This window comes from Lithobates pipiens, unplaced genomic scaffold, assembly GCF_037356315.1.
Source record: "Lithobates pipiens isolate NorthernLeopardFrog02 unplaced genomic scaffold, aLitPip1_a1.2 Scaffold_35, whole genome shotgun sequence".
Lineage (NCBI taxonomy): Eukaryota > Metazoa > Chordata > Amphibia > Anura > Ranidae > Lithobates > Lithobates pipiens.
Genome location: NW_027507811.1, coordinates 20565960 through 20582881, shown reverse-complemented (window position 1 = coordinate 20582881; position 16922 = coordinate 20565960). Strand labels below are relative to the sequence as shown.

The 16922-nt window shown below is 48.4% G+C and overlaps 1 protein-coding gene across 2 annotated transcripts; it reads left to right on the top strand.

Annotated features, from left to right (window-relative positions):
* The first annotated feature begins 5217 nt into the window (after window positions 1-5217).
* Window positions 5218-16713, top strand: LOC143956287 (uncharacterized). Of its 2 annotated transcripts, none has more exons than XM_077466494.1 (3): window positions 5218-5480; window positions 5580-5718; window positions 12248-16712. In XM_077466494.1, the coding sequence occupies exons 1-3, from the start codon at window positions 5337-5339 to the stop codon at window positions 13525-13527; spliced, it is 1563 nt and encodes a 520-aa protein (XP_077322620.1). In that variant the 5' UTR covers window positions 5218-5336; the 3' UTR covers window positions 13528-16712. The 2 variants fall into 2 exon arrangements, with proteins under 2 accessions (XP_077322620.1, XP_077322621.1); XM_077466495.1 differs by having other exon boundaries at window positions 5347-5480; window positions 5556-5718; window positions 12248-16713.
* Window positions 16714-16922: the final 209 nt, after the last annotated feature.

Genomic DNA, 16922 nt, shown 5'->3' with positions numbered 1-16922 from the left:
GGGTTCCAACTATCCATTCACTGAGTTCCCAGGTTTGTACACCTGCTGTGCCCATTATGAGGGGTTCCCACCATCCCTGTGCTAAGTTTCCAGGTCTGTGCACCTGCTGTGCCCATTATGAAGGATTTCCACCTTCCCTGAGCTAAGTTTCGAGTCTGTACCCCAGCTATCCCTATTATGAGGAGTTCCCACCATCCCTGTTGTAAATTCCCAGGTCTGAACACTTGCTGTGCCCATTATGAAGGGTGCCCATGATCTCTGAATTGAGTTCCTGGGTCAGAACATCTGCTGTGCCCATTATGAAGGGTTCCTACCTTCCCTGAGATAAGTTCCTGGGTCTGTACACCCGCTGTGCCCATTATGAGGGGTTCCCACCACCCCTGTGCTGAGTTCCCGGGTCTGTACACCGACTATCCTTATTATGATGGGTTCCAACTATCCATTCACTGAGTTCCCGGGTCTGTACAAATACTGCAACCATTATGAGAGATTTCCACCATCCCTGTGTTGAGCTCTCGGGTCTGTACACATGCTGTACCGGTCAAGGCTGGGCCACACAAAATTAGAACCGGTCAGCCACCAGCGAGGGAATGCAGTAAATACTCCTCTCTGCTTTGTTGGTCCCGCCCACCTGTTAACCGATTGGTGGACATACTGAGGAGATTAATCAGCGTTCACACACTCGCCATTCTACCTCAGCAGCCATCCACCTCTTCCATTCAGAGTTGCTGAGGTAGATTAGTGAAAGCTGCTAAATCTCCTCAGGTTGTCAACCAATAATCTGTCAGGTGGGCGGGAACGTCTTGCCTTGGCTGGGACTTCCCGTGTACTGATTGGCCACTTAACGATGAGGTCAGCGTGGAGGCAGGTTATAAATGTGTGTGCAGTTGGGTTTCAAGGAGCCGGCCCAGGCTAGGAGAAGGATTAAACATTTTCGGCTCAGTTTCCCGGGGATTTTGGATTTTGGCGGGCCCAACTGTTATATAAAAAAGGGGAACAGCTATAAATCGAGGGTGCCGGAAAACAGGAGGCAGGTATTGGTGGATCATAGACTCACTTGTGGGACCCCATTCCGTTACTGGGAGTGAGATAACAGAGGTATGCTGGACTAGGACGATATGACTTATTTTATCCCACAGACACCAATGCTGGGGCTTATTTTATCCCAGTGACGCCAACAATGGGGCTTATTTTATCCCAGTGACACCAACAATGGGGCTTATTTTTATCCCAGTGACACTAACAATGGGGCTTATTTTATCCCAGTGACACCAACAATGGGGCTTATTTTATCCCAGCAATACCCACTGTAGCACTGACCCCTGAAGGAGCGGCTGGCTTTGTTTGGGCTTACCGTTACCTTCTCCGCCTCGTGCTCGTCTAGGGGTTTCCCAAGGTTGATGGCCCAATAAACGGCAGAGACCGACACTTGAATCCCTTTTAGGAATTTTTATTTGCACAAAAACGTTAAACAGAACTCGGTCTCTCAGTAGGGAATAGAGGATTGCCTCTGTCTAGGCGATCCAGGGGAATAGCCATTCCCAACTGGATATTTCATCTATCGGATAAATCCCCTTTTTGTGAATTTAGCAGCCGATAGGTGATTTAAGATTAGCAAAGTCTCTGCCACAGACTTGGTCGTAGAACTTTAAAACAGATCAGAAAGTCTCTCCCAGAACTTAGTTGTAACTGAAGGATGAAATTAGGAACTCTCTTACGGTACCAGTATCTTGCAGCCGGTCCGGCGATACCGTAAGAATGCGGATTTACTTGGTGTCCTTACAGCTCAGCTTCCAGGTCTCTTACCGAGCAGCCAACCTCGTGCATAGCTCTCTTCTGAAGAGTCCTCCCCTGGTTGTGTTTCCAGTTGCTGGGCCTCTCCAAACCTGAGACGGCACCGGACCACCTTGGAACCCTCCTTCCAGTTACTGTGCCTCGGGCTAGCCAGCCCCGAGACTCGGAAATGGATGGATCCGCACCCCAGGCCATTAAGTCCCCTGGGGGATGGTCAGGAGGACCAGGACCAAAGAGTCAGAACATACTTCTGGACCGGATCCCCAGAACCACGTGATCTCAGCACCTTAAGTACCCTCTCCTGGAATACACAGCGAGACAACGCATCCGCTGATTGGCTCCGAGAGAGAGATTGGTACCCAATGCATCCAACCAGACTGCGTTCCAATGCCTGTCAGAGGTGCTACCTACACCTATGTCCAGGCAGAATATAGTACAGTCCAGCCAAACTGATGCCAAAACCATACTGAAATCAACCCCAAGATCCAACCATGGTCTTAGGAAAAAACTAAATTTAGGGGGCTTACTTTATCCCAGTGATACCAACAATGGGGCTTATTTTATCCCACTGACAAAAAACAATGGGGCTTTTTTTTATCCCACTGACACCAACAATGGAGCTTTATTTTATCCCAGTGACACCAATGAAAGGGTTTATTTTATCCCAGTGACACCAATGAAGGGGCTTATTTTATCCCAGCGACACCAATGAAGGGGCTTATTTTATCCCAGTGACACCAATGATGGGGCTTATTTTATCCCACTGACACCAGCGATGTGGGCTTATTTTATCCCACTGACACCAACAATGGGGCTTTTTTATATCACTGACACCAACAATGGGGCTTATTTTATCTCATTGACACCAATTATGTCACATCTCAAAGATGGGGCTTATTTTATCCCAACAATGGGGCTTATTTTAGATCACAGCTACCAACAATGGGGCATAGTTTATCCCACTGACACCAATTATGTGACATCTCAAACTATTCAAGGGGTCCTTAATAGTGATTTTCAAATGCTGGCAAATATGGGAGAGCATTTCTCTTTTTCTTTATTATACAACTAAAAGTAGAACTATACGCAATTTTCTTTCTTTAAAATTTTAGATACCGTAAGGGAGGGTTATAACCCCTGTTTTTTTTTCGCCATCTGAGTCCCATTGGGGAGATTTCTCTTCACTTCCCATCCCACAGCCAAAACAGGAAGTGAGAGGAAATCCCTGCAAATTTAAAGGAATCCATTGGGGACCCCCCGGAGTCACCACAGCTAATATCCCCATTCGAAGATTTCCCCTCTATTACTTTTCTGGAGACGACCCAAAATGTGGGATTTTCTTTTACTTTCACTATCAATGATAATGGTAAACCGGACAAATAGTGAGGGTGAACCTCTCTAATGGAGGCACAGACAGCAATAAAAACTGACAGGGGTTCTAATCTCTCTCCCCTCCATCCAAAACAACAACAACAAAAAAGTTTTGCCTTTAGTTGTACTTTAAGCATTCATAAAATAAATGTTTGGAACTGAAAAACACACATTTCCTTTGAGAAGCCATACAAAGAACCTAAAATAGCCGCCTCAGACAAATGTTTTTTTCCTGATCTAAAGAGCCAAAGACTTATGTATGTGACATCATTTAAGGATATATAAAAAAAGTGTCGCAATGTTTAATTCATGTTTATGCATTTTAATAGACAATCATATTATTTTTATTGTATTTTTAATGCATGGCTTTTCATATGTGTCTAATATATGCAACATAATTGAAGAGGGCACCAAGAAGCGTCTAAAAACATAGGCTGCAGTTTGTATTTTCTCCACAGGGTGGGGATCTCACTTATCGTCAGTGGAACGCAAAGACAGGAAGTGATGTATGAAGACAGGAAGTGATGTCATGTATAAATAAGAATTTCCAGGTCAGAGGTCAGTCGAAGGAAAATAGAGGGAGAGAGGTTTCTGCAACCAGCAGCAGAGGAGGTAAAAAGATATTCATTTATATTTACACCCAGTAACCTCCCGTCATGTCCATCCTCTTCTATTTATCCAACTCTCCATCCAGAGCCTCTGGTTTATAGACCGGATGTATCCTAAATATAGAACCATTTATTCAACTGTCCATCCAGAGCCTCTGGTTTATAGACCGGATATATCCTAAATATAGAACCATTTATTCAACTGTCCATCCAGAACATCTGGTTTATAGACCGGATACATCCTAAATATAGAGCCATTTATTCAACTATCCATCCAGAGCCTCTGGTTTATAGACCGGATATATCCTAAATATAGAACCATTTATTCAACTGTCCATCCAGAGCCTCTGGTTTATAGACCGGATATATCCTAAATATAGAACCATTTATTCAACTGTCCAATCAGAGCCTCTGGTTTATAGACCGGATATATCCTAAATATAGAACCATTTATTCAACTGTCCATCCAGAACCTCTGGTTTATAGACCAGATATATCCTAAATATAGAACCATTTATCCAACTGTCCATTCAGATCCTCTGGTTTATAGACCGGATATATCCTAAATATAGAACCATTTATTCAACTGTCCATCCAGAACCTCTGGTTTATAGACCAGATCCATTCTAAATATAGAACCATTTATCCAAGTGTCCATCCAGAACCTCTGGTTTATAGACCAGATATATCCTAAATATAGAACCATTTATCCAACTGTCCATTCAGATCCTCTGGTTTATAGACCAGATATATCCTAAATATAGAACCATTTATTCAACTGTCCATCCAGAACCTCTGGTTTATAGACCAGATACATCCTATAGAGCCATTTTTCCAACTGTAGTACATCTAGAGCAGTCCAGTTACACTAATAGGATGGGGCTCACGATATAGACATTCCCTAGCACTGTGAACTATTTAGGGAACATGTATCCATGAACCTCCCACACGCACCATGTCACAGGTTTGCCTGGTTATCCAAGACCTCTATGGCAGGTGTCAGAATGGAGAGAGCAATGCAAAATCAGTGATCATCTATTCACTGATCTTCCCAAGGGAGTATGAACTCAGCAGCTCTGAGCTCTTAGCACTTCCCCATTCAGAACTGTCAAACCCTGGACCTCCCATGGCTGGGAAGGAACCTGATCAAGGACAGTCTGTGCTCAATCAGTAGCACCAGAGTGCAGAGGAGACATTAGGAAACCAGTGGGCCCCTTATCTCCTAAAGAGAACTTTTCATGCCACGTGTGATAGCAATGAAGTTTAGTTGAGAAAAATGTAAAAATTTTAATAAATTACAAAGCACCGCAATTTTTTTTTTTTAAACAAAACATCATCCATCACAGTGTCTCCACCTCACTGCCTGACAACAGAGGTAACCAGTGCCAAGAAGATTCTAGAAGTCACCAAGAAGATCATTGATCTGCTGACAGGAGAGGTGAGCGGTGGTGGGAATTCTGGGACATTATCCAGTAACAGACAAGGGATGTGTCTGGATGGTGACTGTATCATTGTGTGTGTCAGGTTCCTATAAGGTGTCAGGATGTCACTGTCTATTTCTCCATGGAGGAGTGGGAGTATTTAGAAGGACACAAGGATCTCTACAAGGACGTCATGATGGACAATCAGCCGCCCCTCACATCACCGGGTCCTCTGTATTCCCAGGATTCCCCACAGGAAGGTCACTTCATCCCTCACCATCATCAGGTAGGTGGGACTGAGCAACTAGAACTGAAAAAAATAACATTATTCTATGTATCTTCTTATTCATTATTACAACAGTGTTCTCTCATGTTTGGAATTTAGGGCCAAGAGATTCAAAGTATCAAAGCTGAGATTAAAGAGGAAGAAGAAATGTTCTTGAGTGGAGATCAGCAGTCTATGGAGGAGGGGGAGATGAATATGAAAAGTGAGCAGGAGGAATCCTCACTTTATATTGACACAAGTAAGTAAGAAATACAGAAACAATTTACATTTTTATTTTACTTCTATGAGTATGAAGTATGTATGTGCAGTCTGTCCACCATCAGTCGAAATAGAGAATGTCATATCCTCCTGTACAGGCAAGACTAAGCCCTTGTACACACGGTCGGACATTCCGACAACCAAATCCATCGGATTTTGTCCGAAACTGTTGCATACACGCGGTAGGACAAAGTTGTCGGAAAATCAGATCGTTCAGAACGTGATGACGTTATTTCATTACGACGGGACTACGTTCAGGCTAGTAGCCAATAGCTTTGATGTGGGAATTTGATCTGAGCATGCGTGGCACTTAGTCCGATCGGAATTCTCTACACATGATCAGAGTATGTCCGATCGGAGCAATTTGTCGGAAATTTTTACCAAGTTGGAAAACTTGGTCCGTAGGATACTCCAACGGAAACAGTCCGATGGAGACCACACACAGTCGGAATAGCCGACAAAACGATCCGATCAGACACATTCCGTCAGAATCTCCGACCGTGTGTACAAGGGCTTAGAAGCCTAACTGCTGACAGTGAGAACATCATCAATGTATCTCCCACACCATCCAATGTACTGTGGGTATTGTACACCATTTAAAAAAGATCTCTAGTCCTAATCAATGTTCTCAACAAATTAGGAGGAGATACTGTACACGATATGAAAGGTCCATTTCCATGCCTCATTATAACATCATCATGTTCCCATCAATTGAGGAGGAGATACTATATACCATATCAAAGGTCCACCTCCTTTTTTTCAATATGACATCATGTTCCCTTCAAATGAGGAGGAGATACTGTACACCATATGAAAGGTCCATCTCCATTCCTCAATATAACGTCATGTTCCCAACAAATGAGGAGATACTGTACACCATATGAAAGATCCATCTCCATTCCTCAATATAACGTCATGTTCCCAACAAATGAGGAGGAGATACTGTACACCATATGAAAGGTCCATCTCCATTCCTCAATATAACGTCATGTTCCCAACAAATGAGGAGGAGATACTGTACACCATATGAAAGGTCCATCTCCATTCCTCAATATAACGTCATGCAGAGGCGGCTCTAGGATTTGTGAGGCCTTAGACAAAACTTACACATGAGGCCCCAATCACGCCCATAATGGGAAAAAAATTCAAGCAATAAAAATGGCTGCAAAAAGATGCACAGATCTAGCAAACAGTTCATCTGCACCACTTCCAGGGCACCCTCCTCACCCATCAGACATATGCAGCCATTAAAACATCTGGGGCCCACCAAGGTGGCAACCCCTCTAAGAATTTCCTGTGTCTTGGGAGAATGGGGAGGAGATGTCACTGAGCCATTCCATATCCGCAGAGGAAGTAGAGTGGGGGGATCCCAGCACAGTGCAGGGGGAGCAAGAGTGGGGAGGGGAGACAGAGAGGAGAGGAGAGAGAGGGGAGGGGAAGAGAGAGATTGTGAGAGATAGGGGGTGGGAAAGAGAGAGGGGGAGGGGAGCAAGACATTGTGAGTGAGAGGGGGAGAGGGGGGTGAGAGAGGGGTAGATAAAGGGTGCACAAAAGGGGGAGAGAGTGGTGGAAAGAGGAGAGGAGGGGAGGGGGAGAGAGAGGGAGGGGAGGGGGAGAGAGAGGGAGGGGAGGGGGAGAGAGAGGGAGGAGAGAGAGAGAGAGAGAGAGAGGGGAGGAGAGAAAGGGTGGGCAAGAGGGGGAAGAGGGAAGGGAGAGAGGGAGGGAGGGAAGAGAGGAGAGGGGGAGGGGAAGAGAGGAGAGAGGGAGGGGAAGAGAGGAGAGAGGGAGGGGAAGAGAGGAGAGAGGGAGGGGAAGAGAGGAGAGAGGGAGGGGAGAGAGGAGAGAGGGAGGGAAGGGAGGAGAGAGGGAGGGAGGGAGGGAAGGGAGGAGAGAGGGAGGGAGGGAAGGGAGGAGAGAGGGAGGGAGGGAAGGGAGGAGAGAGGGAGGGAGGGAAAGGGAGGAGAGAGGGAGGGAGGGAAAGGAGGAGAGAGGGTGGGGAGGAGAGACGGAGGGGTGGAGAGGGAGGGAAGGGGGGATAGAAGGAGGGGAGGAGGAGAGAGGGAAGGAGGGGAGGGAGGAAGGAAGGGAAGGGAGAAAAGGGAGGAAGGAAGGAAGGAAGGGAGGGAGGGAAGGAAAGGGAGGGAGGGGGAGAGAGGGAAGGAAGGAGAGAGGGAAGGGAGGAGAAAGAGAAGGGAGGGAGGAGAGAGGGAGGAAAGGGAGGAGGAGAGAGGGAAGGAAGAGGGAAGGAGAGAGCGAGGGAAGGGGGAAGAGAGGGAGGGAAGGTAGGAGAGAGGAAGGGAGGGAAGGTAGGAGAGAGGAAGGGAGGAGAGAGGAAGGGAGGGAAGGGAGGAGAGAGGAAGGGAGGAGAGAGGAAGGGAGGAGAGAGGAAGGGAGGAGAGAGGAAGGGAGGGGGGAGAGAGGGAAGGAAGGAAGGGAAGAGAGAGAGGGATGGAAGGGAAGGGACAGAGAGAGGGACAGAGAGAGGGAAGGAAGGGAAGGGACAGAGAGAGGGAAGGAAGGGAAGGGACAGAGAGAGGGAAGGAAGGGAAGGGACAGAGAGAGGGAAGGAAGGGAAGGGACAGAGAGAGGGAAGGAAGGGAGGGGAGAGAGGGAAGGAATGGAGGGGAGAGAGGGAAGGAATGGAGGGGAGAGAGGGAAGAATGGAGGGGGGAGAGGGAGGGAAGGAAGGGAGAGAGAGAGGGAAGGAAGGGAGAGAGAGAGGGAAGGAAGGGAGAGAGAGAGGGAGGGAAGGGAAGGGAGGGGAGAGAGGGAGGGAAGGAAGGGAGGGGAGAGAGGGAGGGAAGGGGAGGGGAGGGAGAGAGGGAGGCAAGGGAGAGAGGGAAGGAAGGGAAGGGAAGGAGGAAGGGAAGGGGGGATAGAGGGAAGGGAGAGAAGGAGGGGAGAGAGCGAGGGAGGGGAGTGAGGGAGGGGAGAGATCGAGGGAGGGGAGAGAGCGAGGGGAGAGAGAGAGGGAGGGGAGAGAGTGAGGGAGGGGAGAGAGTGAGGGAGGGGAGAGAGTGAGGGGAGAGAGTGAGGGAGGGGAGAGAGCGAGGGATGGGAGAGAGCGAGGGATGGGAGAGAGCGAGGGATGGGAGAGAGCGAGGGATGGGAGAGAAGGGAGGGATGGGAGAGAAGGGAGGGATGGGAGAGAAGGGAGGGAAGGGAGAGAAGGGAGAGAGGGAGGGAAAGGAGAGAGAGAGGGGTGGGAAGGGGTAAGGGAGAGGAGTGTGGTGAGAGAGGGGGAGGGAGAGGGGGGTAAGAGAAAGAGGGGGGAGGGAGAGAGGGGGAAGTGAGAAAGAGGGGGGTGAGGGAAAGGGGGTGAGAGAGATCTAGAGATCTGTCCCTGTCTGTAGCCCCTGGGGGGGCAAAGAGCAGGGAGAAGCTGTAGAGTGCTGGGGGGTGGGGACCGGAGAGTGCTGGGGGGTGGGGGCTGGAGGGTGCTGGGGGCCAGAGAATGCTGGGGGGCAGAGAGTGCTGGGGGCCAGAGAATGCTCGGGGTGGGGGGCGGAGAGTGCTGGGGGCCAGAGAATGCTCGGGGTGGGGGGTGGAGAGTTCTGGGGTCCAGAGAATGCTCGGGGTGGGGGGCGGAGAGTGCTGGGGGCCAGAGAATGCTCGGGGTGGGGGGCGGAGAGTGCTGGGGGCCAGAGAATGCTGGGGGGTGGGGGGCAGAGAGTGCTGGGGGCCAGAGAATGCTGGGGGGTGGGGGGCAGAGAGTGCTGGGGGCCAGAGAGTGCTGGGGGTGGGGGCCAGAGATTACTGGGGGTGGGGGCAGAGAGTGCTGGGGGCCAGAGTGCTGGGGGCCAGAGAATGCTGGGGGGTGGGGGCCAGAGATTGCTGGGGGGTGGGGGGCGGGGGCCAGAGATTACTGGGGGTGGGGGCAGAGAGTGCTGGGGGCCAGAGAGTGCTGGGGGGTGGGGGCCAGAGATTGCTGGGGGGTGGGGGCAGGGAGTGCTGGGGGCCAGAGAGTACTGGGGGGTGGGGGGGGGAGAGTGCTGGGGGCCAGAGAGTGCTGGGGGGTGGGGGCCGGAGAGTGCTGGGGGTGGAGGGTGGAGAGTGCTGGGGGCCAGAGAGAGCCGCAGGGGGTGTAGGGTGGAGAGTGAGCCAGTGAGCACAAGGAGGGGCTGGAGAGCAGGAGGGGCGGAGCCAGGGAGCAAAGGGAGGGGGTGAAGAGCAGGATGCGTGGAGAAAGGGAGTACAAGAAGGGGCGGAGCCAGGGAGCACAAGGAGGGGCTGGAGAGCAGGAGGGGTGCAGCCAGTGAGCACACGGAGGGGCTGGAGAGCAGGAGGGGCGGGGCCAGGGAGCGCACGGAGGGGCGGAGCCAGGGAGAACACAGAGGGGCGGAGCCAGGGAGAACACAGAGGGGCGGAGCCAGGGAGAACACAGAGGGGCGGAGCCAGGGAGAACACAGAGGGGCGGAGCCAGGGAGTACACAGAGGGGCCGGAGAGTACGGGGATGCAGAAAAAGTTAGATAGGAGCGGTGGAGAGACTGCACATAGATAGTGGAATTGATTTTTCCATATTCCTCCATGCAACCGCTGAATGATCACCTCTCCTCCCTGCAGACATTCAGCGGCTGTATGGAGTAATATGGAAAAATCAATTCCACTATCTATGTGCAGTCTCCCCACCGCTCCTCCTATTCAGGCACACAGGGAAGGCTGCACGGCATGGGCACTCACCTTTGCTCTGGTCGGCAGCATAAGAGTTCCTCCCTCTTCACACGGTGGGACTATCCAGCTGGGTGGTTTTTCAGCAACCCCCCCCCCAGCCCAGAACCAAATAGGAGGCAGGTGCGGAGGAGAGGTCTGGTGAGCGGCACAAGAGAGAAGCTCAAGTGAGGGTCCCACATGGATATGCCGCCCTCATGCCGTCTGTCATCCAGCCACTGCGCCACCTAGAGGACTCTACTGTCCCGCTCCCCGCACTTGCTGCCACCGCATTGATCACAGGCAAATTAGTCGATTGCGAGGCCCTTGAGACTGCGGGGCCTTAGGCAATCACCTAATTTGCCTAATTAGAGAGCCGCCTCTGACGTCATGTTCCCAACAAATGAGGAGGAGATACTGTACACCATATGAAAGGTCCATCTCCATTCCTCAATATAACGTCATGTTCCCAACAAATGAGGAGGAGATACTGTACACCATATGAAAGGTCCATCTCCATTCCTCAATATAACGTCATGTTTCCAACAAATGAGGAGGAGATACTGTACATCATATGAAAGGTCCATCTCCATTCCTCAATATAACGTCATGTTCCCAACAAATGAGGAGGAGATACTTTACACCATATGAAAGGTCCATCTCCATTCCTCAATATAACATCATGTTCCCAACAAATGAGGAGGAGATACTGTACTCCATATGAAAGGTCCATCTCCATTCCTCAATATAAGGTCATGTTCCCAACAAATGAGGAGGAGATACTGTACTCCATATGAAAGGTCCATCTCCATTCCTCAATATAACGTCATGTTCCCAACAAATGAGGAGGAGATACTGTACACCATATGAAAGGTCCATCTCCATTCCTCAATATAACGTCATGTTCCCAACAAATGAGGAGGAGATACTGTACACCATATGAAAGATCCATCTCCATTCCTCAATATAACGTCATGTTCCCAACAAATGAGGAGGAGATACTGTACACCATATGAAAGGTCCATCTCCATTCCTCAATATAACGTCATGTTCCCAACAAATGAGGAGGAGATACTGTACATCATATGAAAGGTCCATCTCCATTCCTCAATATAACGTCATGTTCCCAACAAATGAGGAGGAGATACTGTACACCATATGAAAGGTCCATCTCCATTCCTCAATATAACGTCATGTACCCAACAAATGAGGAGGAGATACTGTATACCATATGAAAGGTCCATCTCCATTCCTCAATATAACATCATGTTCCCAACAAATGAGGAGGAGATACTGTACACCATATGAAAGGTCCATCTCCATTCCTCAATATAAGGTCATGTTCCCAACAAATGAGGAGGAGATACTGTACACCATATGAAAGGTCCATCTCCATTCCTCAATATAACGTCATGTTCCCAACAAATGAGGAGGAGATACTGTACACCATATGAAAGGTCCATCTCCATTCCTCAATATAACGTCATGTTCCCAACAAATGAGGAGGAGATACTGTACATCATATGAAAGGTCCATCTCCATTCCTCATTATAACGTCATGTTCCCAACAAATGAGGAGGAGATACTGTACACCATATGAAAGGTCCATCTCCATTCCTCAATATAACGTCATGTTCCCAACAAATGAGGAGGAGATACTGTACACCATATGAAAGGTCCATCTTCATTCCTCAATATAACGTCATATTCCCAACAAATGAGATGGTGTTTCAATCACTCCAGGATACATGTCTGCACCCTATGAAATTATTGATTGCTAGAACATCATATACAGTATGACTATGTGCTAAAAATTGTAAAAAATTCCTAATATACACAAATAAAAATGTATTTTCCGTAGGTGGACATTATGTCTGCAGCACATCGGAGGGACGGTGTATTCCATCTCAGAATTATAAAGCAAAAGATGTTACAAAAGTAAATCCTTTGATTAAAAAGACACATCGTCCACGTTACCGTTTGAGGAAATCAAGCTCCAAACCCAAGAAATCTTCTGATAAATTGAATCCTGTTACTCCAGATACTCACCTCTATTCTCACAGTGCTGTTAACCCAACCGTTACACCTTACCCCAAGAAATCTTCTTCAAGCCAAGTCTACGCAAGCGAAAGGTCATTTGTATGTTCAGTGTGTGGGGAATCTTTCACTGAGAACCGGGCACTTTTCGCCCACAAGCGAAATCACGAGAGTGAGCGCCCCCATTTATGCCCAGAGTGCGGGAGAGGCTTCACTCAGATAGGATTCCTTCTTATACACCAGAGAATTCACATGGAACGATGTCCTTTGCCGTGTTCAGAGTGCGGGAAGTCTTTCATTAACAAAGAAGATCTTAGTAAACACCTAGAAGGTCACAAGTGTGAACGTTCTTTCTCGTGTTCAGAGTGTGGGAAATTTTTCACCACCAAAGAAGACTTCCAAACACATCTAGAAGGTCACAAGAACGAACGTTCTTTCTCGTGTTCAGAGTGCGGGAAATGCTTCCCCAGCAAAGAAGACCTTCACAAACATCTAGAAGATCACAAGGGTGAGCGTCCTTTCTCCTGCCCAGAGTGTGGAAAAGGTTTCGCCAACAAAGGAAACCTTCGTAAACATCTGAAGATTCACAAGGGTGAGCTTCCTTTCCTATGTTCAGAGTGCGGGAAACGTTTCCCTCGAAAATCCAAACTTCTTTCGCACCAGAGAGTTCACACAGGTGAGCGTCCTTATACATGCTCGGAGTGCGGGGAATCTTTCAGTCACAAAATAAGCCTGAATTATCACCAGAAATTGCACACGGGGGAACTCCCCTTCTCGTGCTCAGAGTGTGGGAAACGTTTCTTGCGAAAAGAAAAACTGATTTCACACCAGAGGCTTCACACTGGCGAGCGTCCTTATGTATGTTCAGAGTGCGGCAAAGGTTTCAATGGGAAAGACAACCTTCTTAGACACCAGAGAAGTCACACGGGTGAGCGCCCTTATGCATGTTCCGAGTGCGGGAAATGCTTCAGCGAGAAAGGAAACCTTCTTATACACCAGAGAATTCACACTGGCGAGCGTCCCTATTCATGTTCAGTGTGTGGGAAATGTTTTACTATAAAACAGCACTTTGTTAAACACCAGAGGATTCACACAGAAGTGTGACTTTTTTCTTTATCCTCACAGTGCGGTAATGTTGCACTGGCACCGTTGCAGGCCAGGCAAGTTCCTCCACCCCAAACTCACTCATCCATGTCTTTATGGACCATGCTTTGTGCTCTGGTACAAATCATTTGGTGGAGGGGGGATTATGGTGTGGGGGTTGTTTTTCAGGGGCTGGGCTTGGCCTCTTAGTTCCAGTGAAGGGAAGTCTTAAGACGTCAGCATACCAAGATATTTTTCATGCCCCCAACTTTGTGGGAACAGTTTGGTGACGGCCCCTTCCTGTTCCAACATGACTGCGCACCAGTGTACAAAGCAAGGTCCATAAAGACACGGATGAGCGAGTTTGGGGTGGAGGAACTTTACTGGCCTGTACAGAGTCCTGACCAACCCAATTGGGGATGGCCCCTTCCTGTTCCAACATGACTATCGGGGTTGGTCAGGACTCGGCGAAGACCAGTCAAGTTCCTCCACCCCAACCTCGCTCATCCATGTCTTTATGGACCTTGCTTTGTGCACTTTTGGGCAGTCATGTTGGAACAGGAAGGGGCCATCCCCAAACTGTTCCCACAAAGTTGGGAACATGAAATTGTCCAAAAGGTCTTGGTATGCTGACGCCTTAAGAGTTCCCTTCACTGGAACTAAGGGGCCAAGCCCAACCCCCACACCATAATCCCCCCTCCACCAAATGATTTGGGTTGAGGTTAGGACTCCTCTTTAATTCATCCCAAAGGTGTTCTATCGGGTTGAGGTCAGGACGCAGGCCAGTCAAGTTCCTTCACCCCAAACTCGCTCATCCATATCTTTATGGACCTTGCTTTGTGCTCTGGTCCAAATCATTTGGTGGAGGGGGTATTATGGTGTGGGGTTGTTTTTCAGGGGCTGGGCTTGGCCTCTTAGTTCCAGTAAAGGGAACTCTTAAGGCGTCAGCATACCAAGACATTTTGGACAATTTCATGCTCCCAACTTTGTGGGAACAGTTTGGGGATGGCCCCTTCCTGTTTCAACATGACTATCAGGTTGGTCAGGATTCCATGCAGGCCAGTCAACTTCCTCCACACCAAACCCGCTCATCCAGGTCTTTATGGACCTTGCTTTGTGCACTGGTGCGCAGTCATGTTGGAACAGGAAGGGGCCGTCATCAAACTGTTCCCACAAAGTTGGGAGCATGAAATTATCCAAAATGTCTTGGTATGCTGACGCCTTAAGAGTTCCCTTTACTGGAACTAAGGAGCCAAGTCCAACCCCCGAAAAATAACCCCACACCATGATCCCCCCCTCCACCAAATGATTTGGGTTGAGGCTAGGACTCTGTGCATGCCAGTCAAGTTCCTCCACCTCAAACTCGCTCATCCATGTCCTTATGGGCCTTGCCATGTGCTCTGATCTAAATCATTTGGTGGAGGGGGGATTATGGTGTGGGGGTTGCATTTTTAGGGGCTGGGCTTGGCCCCTTAGTTCCAATGAAGGGAACTCTTAAGGCGTCAGTATACCAAGACATTTTGGACAATTTTATGCTCCCAACTTTGTGGGAACAGTTTGGGGGCAGCCCCTTCCTGTTCCAACATGACTGTGCATCAGTCCACAAAGCAAGGACCATAAAGACATGGATGGATGAGTTTGGGGTGGAGGAACTTTACTGGCCTGCACGAGTCCTGACCAAACCGATTGGGGATGGCCCCTTCCTGTTCCAACATGACTATCGGGACTCTGTGCAGTCCAGTCAAGTTCCTCCACCCCAAACTCGCCCATCCATGTCTTTATGGTCCTTGCTTTGTGCACTGGTGGGCAGTCATGTTGGAACAGGAAGGGACCATCCCCAAACTGTTCCCAAAAAGTTGGGAGCATGAAATTGTCCAAAATGTCTTGGTATGCTGACACCTTAAGAGTTCCCTTCACTGGAACTGAGGGGCCAAGCCCAACCCCTGAAAATGCAACCCCCACACCATAATCCCCCCTCTCCATAGGATTGCCACCTCGTCCCTTTAAACCCGAACACATATGAATTACACAGGTTCTGAGGATAATTTAATTCAGATACGGTACCAAGTGTGTATAATTACCATCTTAGTCAGCCACAGAACATGTGCAATTAATATGTGTTTGGTTTTAAAGGGATGAGGTGGCAAATCCTACTTCTCCACCAAATGAATTGGACCACAGCACAAAGCAAGGTCCATAAAGACATGGGTGAGTGAGTTTGGGGTGGAGGAACTTGACTGGACTGCACAGAATCCTGACCTCAACCCAATAGAGCACCTTTGGGATGAATTACAGCAGAGACTGTGAGCCAGGCCTTCTCGCCCAACATCAGTGCCTGACCTCACAAATGCTCTTCTGGAAGAATGGTCAAACATTCCCATAGACACACTCCTAAACCTTGTGGACAGCCTTCCCAGAAGAGTTGAAGCTGTTATAGCTGCAAAGGGTGGAGCCAACTCAATATTGAACCCTACAGACTAAGACTTTGATGCCATTAAAGTGCATGTGTGTGTAAAGGCAGGTGACTGGGATGCCCTCCGTAAGACCCAGAATTCCCCCTGGGCACACGATTTCCTGAGCTCAAGCCCATCCTACATGTCCCCAACCAATTGTTCCTCCTTGTCATGCACCCAGCCATGCCCCCCATCAGTCAAGGCTCTCCTTTCCCTAGGGAGGGGCTCAAGAGGTCTTCACCTGCGTGTAAAGGCTGGTGTCCCAATACTTTTGGTAATGATAGACTGTATTAACTTGAAGAAAAAAAAAAAAAAGGACCAGAGACTTCACACAAGAGAATGAACTTTCTTATGTTCAGAGTGCGGGAAATGTTTCATTGTTTCAATTATCAAAGGAGATCTTCTTAAACATTTGACTGTTAACACAAAATGTTCTTTTCTCATGTTCAGTATTAAAAAAAAAAAAAAAAATGTACGGAGGAAGAAAAACTTTTAAGAAGTTGTGCATTGGAGCGTTCTTTCTCATGTTCAGAGTGCGGGAAACTTTTATAGACAACACATGCCTGCTGAGGCTGGTAAAACATGGTGAGGCCATGTGCTAAGGATGTGTTCTCCTCCTATTGTCTCTTTCTGAAGGACATGCCCTCCAATTCACTAAATGGACGTCTTCTCCACTAATAGTTCGGCTTGTCCAATCGTTGGGGGCTGCAAAATGACCATGGGGGAGGGAGAGGGGGGGATAAGCCGATCTCAAGCAAATTTTTTTTGTTGTTGTTGTAAATAAACTATTGGGACGATCAAATAAATTGTTTTGGTATCTTACTGAATAAAATGTGTGTATGTATTCAGCAAAGTCAAAGTACGAAAGCTCAATGTACAATCTGCAGAAAAACACAAGAGCCAATCAGAATTGCTCTGACGCCCCGATGAATCATTGGGTTGGACGCTGCTTATCATTGCTTA

Excerpts from the sequence above, each read along its gene's own strand:
- LOC143956287 (XM_077466494.1), top strand. The coding sequence starts at position 5,337 with ATGGAGGAGTGGGAGTATTTAGAAGGACACAAGGATCTCTACAAGGAC. Across the intron at positions 5,481-5,579 it reads TCATCCCTCACCATCATCAG|GGCCAAGAGATTCAAAGTAT; the intron begins GTAGGTGGGACT and ends TTTGGAATTTAG. Across the intron at positions 5,719-12,247 it reads CTCACTTTATATTGACACAA|GTGGACATTATGTCTGCAGC; the intron begins GTAAGTAAGAAA and ends TATTTTCCGTAG.